This window comes from Nanorana parkeri, unplaced genomic scaffold (genome assembly GCF_000935625.1).
Source record: "Nanorana parkeri isolate BGI_ZX_2015 unplaced genomic scaffold, ASM93562v1 scaffold25, whole genome shotgun sequence".
Taxonomy (NCBI): Eukaryota; Metazoa; Chordata; class Amphibia; order Anura; family Dicroglossidae; genus Nanorana; species Nanorana parkeri.
The window spans coordinates 351460-354888 of record NW_017306293.1 but is presented as its reverse complement, the minus strand read 5'-3'; the positions used below and the strand labels follow the sequence as shown (position 1 = coordinate 354888).

At 45.9% G+C, this 3429-nt stretch overlaps 1 protein-coding gene across 1 annotated transcript in view; it reads right to left on the bottom strand.

The window, feature by feature from the left end:
* MTA2 (metastasis associated 1 family member 2) overlaps positions 1-3429 on the bottom strand; it is a 28626-nt gene that overhangs the window by 10220 nt on the left and 14977 nt on the right. The window contains exon 9 of the mRNA XM_018565326.1: positions 3186-3374. Coding sequence (XP_018420828.1) covers positions 3186-3374 — 189 coding nt within the window. The remainder of the gene's footprint in view (positions 1-3185; positions 3375-3429) is intronic.

Below are 3429 nucleotides of genomic sequence, written 5' to 3'. Positions count from 1 at the left end.
GCTGTGCGGAGAACTGGCGCCCCCGACCGCAGTCGCGGCGCCAGCAGCCTGAGGGAAGTGCTGTGACTGGACGGCCGAGACCCCCAGTCATATGCACCCCCCTGGGACGAACCCACAGGCCACCCCGCCGGAGCGGGGCCGTCGTAGCCGACCCACCGTAGCGGGTCTGCATACGCTCGCTGGTTATCCAGGGGAGACTCCAAGGATCCAAGACATCCAGCCTGTCGCCCGGACAACACTTGCAAGAAGAATCCTCTGAAAAAAATCAGGAAGAAGCAGGTAAGAATACCGAGGAAAATTCTTAGCTCCTTACTCCTGACGCTAGGCAAAAAACTGGAGACTTCTCAGTAGGTGGGGGGTTTGGCCACCGGCAGGGGCCGCCCCTAGGCTGTAATTGGTCTTTAGTTTTTTTGTGCCTAGCGTCCTTCTCCTGCAGGTGGCGATATTACCCTACAGTACATGATCTCCGATCTGTTCCCTGTGTCCTTCAATGAACGGGAGAGAAACACACCTCCCTCAAATACCACACTAATCACACGCTAAATATATACATCAGTTACAGAATCTGACAGAGTGGGACAGGTGTGACTTTCAAGGAGGAGTGGTCTTATTAGCCACGAAGGTAAAGGTGGCCATACACTTTACAACCATCGCAAGACCTTAGTCTTGCGATGGTTGTAAAGTAATAAAAAAAATGTACGATCTGCCCATCTTGGACAGGCAGATCGTACTTGCGATCATCGCAAGCCCGCACCCCTGAAGGGCGGGCTTCCGATGACCGCAATGCTGAACGGGCAGTGTGCACGTGCACACACCGGCCTGTGCGGCACTTGTCTCCCAAAAATGGTAAAAACCAGCCTGGTTTTCTAGCATGCTCCTCAGACAAAAGACGTACGACCGCACAGTAGAAACGATCACACGTCTTCATTCACACTGCATGTATCTCGTACGATCGCGGGATTTCCCGCGATTCTCGTACGAGTATCGTGCAGTGTATGGGCACCTTAATGAGTAGCCCAATCACAGTGTACATGCAAGTGCATGTTAAAAAAGAAAGTATGGTATATTTCTAGTGAAAATATATTTGAATTACTGCAGTGCTTAGCTAAAATAAATTGTTGCGAGTTTCACATGTATTGCTTGCTCTTTTATATTTTTAGATTTGTAGAACAACAAGGAGCTCTTCATTTGATTCTTTGGTTTGCCTCCTTCACACATACTAAGACAATAGCTTCACAGGGAGAGACAGATTCGGAGAACCACTATAGCTTTGCAGAAGTGAGACTACATATGCAAATGAGCAAATATGGCTGCCCACATGTACATATACATCAAAACAAGGTTTTTAAACCATTACATCAAGCTGACCTCTTTTACATATCTAAAATAACGGAAATGGCAACATAGTCCCATTAAACTGCTCTGAAACAATGCACAGGGCTTTTCTTTTTAAATAATTTTTATGTTGTTGCTGCAACTTTAAAGACAATATGTTGTTCAGCTGGCAATTGATCCCGGAGAGCGAGTGCAGCAATCCCCAGGACACCGAGGTGCTTATTCTGCACTGTGTTCTGCATTTTAGATTTCATGTATAAAATGCAGAAGTACACAGTGCGGAGCTGGTGGTGTCCTTTGGAATGATCTCTGCATAACACAACCTTTTATTTTTCTCCCAATCGTTTAACCACCTAATGACCGAGGTGTTTACACCCCCTTCAGTTTTGTGTTAACAGTTGATTGATGGCCCTAAACTTATTGCTCACACTGCGACGTTCGTGGTGATATGTAACATGTGTGGCGTAATGGGCGCAATCTTCGTTTTTGCGTGTATGTATGGGTGGGGACTTTTAAAAAGATTTTTGTGGGGGTTTTTTGTTTAAATTCTTTTCCATGTGACTTTCTTTTGCAACTTTTTTTTTACACTTAACTTTATTGCTATCACACAGGGGGCTAAGAAAACCCCCTATGTGATAGCAAAGATTTGCGATAGGTCCTCTTAATGGAGACATCAGGGGTCTCCAAGACCCCTAATGTCACTTAAGGACCCCCAAAGAAGCTGATTAAGCAGAGATCTGCTTCATCAGCTTCTCTCCAGCATCTGAAGCTGGAGAGTGACACAAGAATGCGGAAGTCATGTAATATACATGACTTCCGCATTCTGACACCGGAGAGGGGACTGGAGGAAAATCGTGTACCGATCTCCCTCTGAACCCCTGTCACAGAGCCACCATGCTGGTCCCGGGCTCGCACCGGGCACAGTGGAGCCCGCGACCAGCGGGACAGGGGGCCACGGACCGGCACCTTATACAAGCGATCCGCCGGCTTTATACGGATCCCCTGCCCGTTTTTAAATTTGGGCAGGTCCTCGCTCGCGGGACGTTTAAATATGCCCGCTCATATCTATGAAACTCCTGGCCGGCCACATTTTTACGACCGGGAGGAGGTTAAAGAGCTACAGGAGTTTGTTTTTTTTTAAATCAATTATTCCTTGCAGTGGGGCTACCCCTACACTGCAAGGGTTAACTGCTTGTTTGTGTCTAGGTGGAAAAAAAAAAAAAAAGGGTATACTCACCCGAAGCTCCTTCTTAGACCAGTGCTTCCAACCTCTACCCCCCTCCTCTGTAGCGGTCCAAGGTCCCATAAATCAATGTCTATACACAGTGTATAGGACGTGAGAACGCTGAGGAAGACTGCAAAGCTGCTGTGCAGAAGGAGACAGGCAGGAGGTAGCGCTGTGGCAGGAGGGAGCGCTGTGGCAGCTGGCCGGCTCGGAGCTCTGGGCGAGTATATCTTTGTTATTTTAGCACGTAGACACAGACAAGAACTTTACCCTTGCAGTGCGAGGGTATCCCCACTGCAAGGGTTAATAAATAGTTTTCCTGGAGTTCTTTTTTTAAGTTGATGGAGCTTTGCCTGCTGAAGAGTGAAGCAGAAAACACAATGCTTTTTAAATGTGTCGCATAAAATAATTATATGAAAAAGCAGGGCTACGGTGATTGTGACACCCCAGGTCTATTCCTGCATGATGGGAGTATAAACATGGTGCTGTTCATTATGATTGTAATGGTAAAAAAAAAAAAAACACACAAAAAAAGCCACTTTTTTCAAAAGAAAAAGACTAAAATGAAAGGTTATTTGAAAGCTGCGTGTATTTCTTCACAAAAACAAATTATTATCTGACTTACAAAGTCTTGTCGGATGTCATTAAAATCCTTTCCATATTTCTCCAATGCCTCCTCAAATAACATAGCCTCTGATGCAGACCACTCTTCCATTTCATCCCTGCACAGAACTGGACCACCCTGAGGGACAAGTGTAGACATGGCACGAGCGAGATCATAACCGTTCCTCTGGAGGGTATCCATTGCATGGAACTAAAAGAATAAAAAAAGGACATGTTTGAGATTTTTTTTTTAAATAATGATGCAC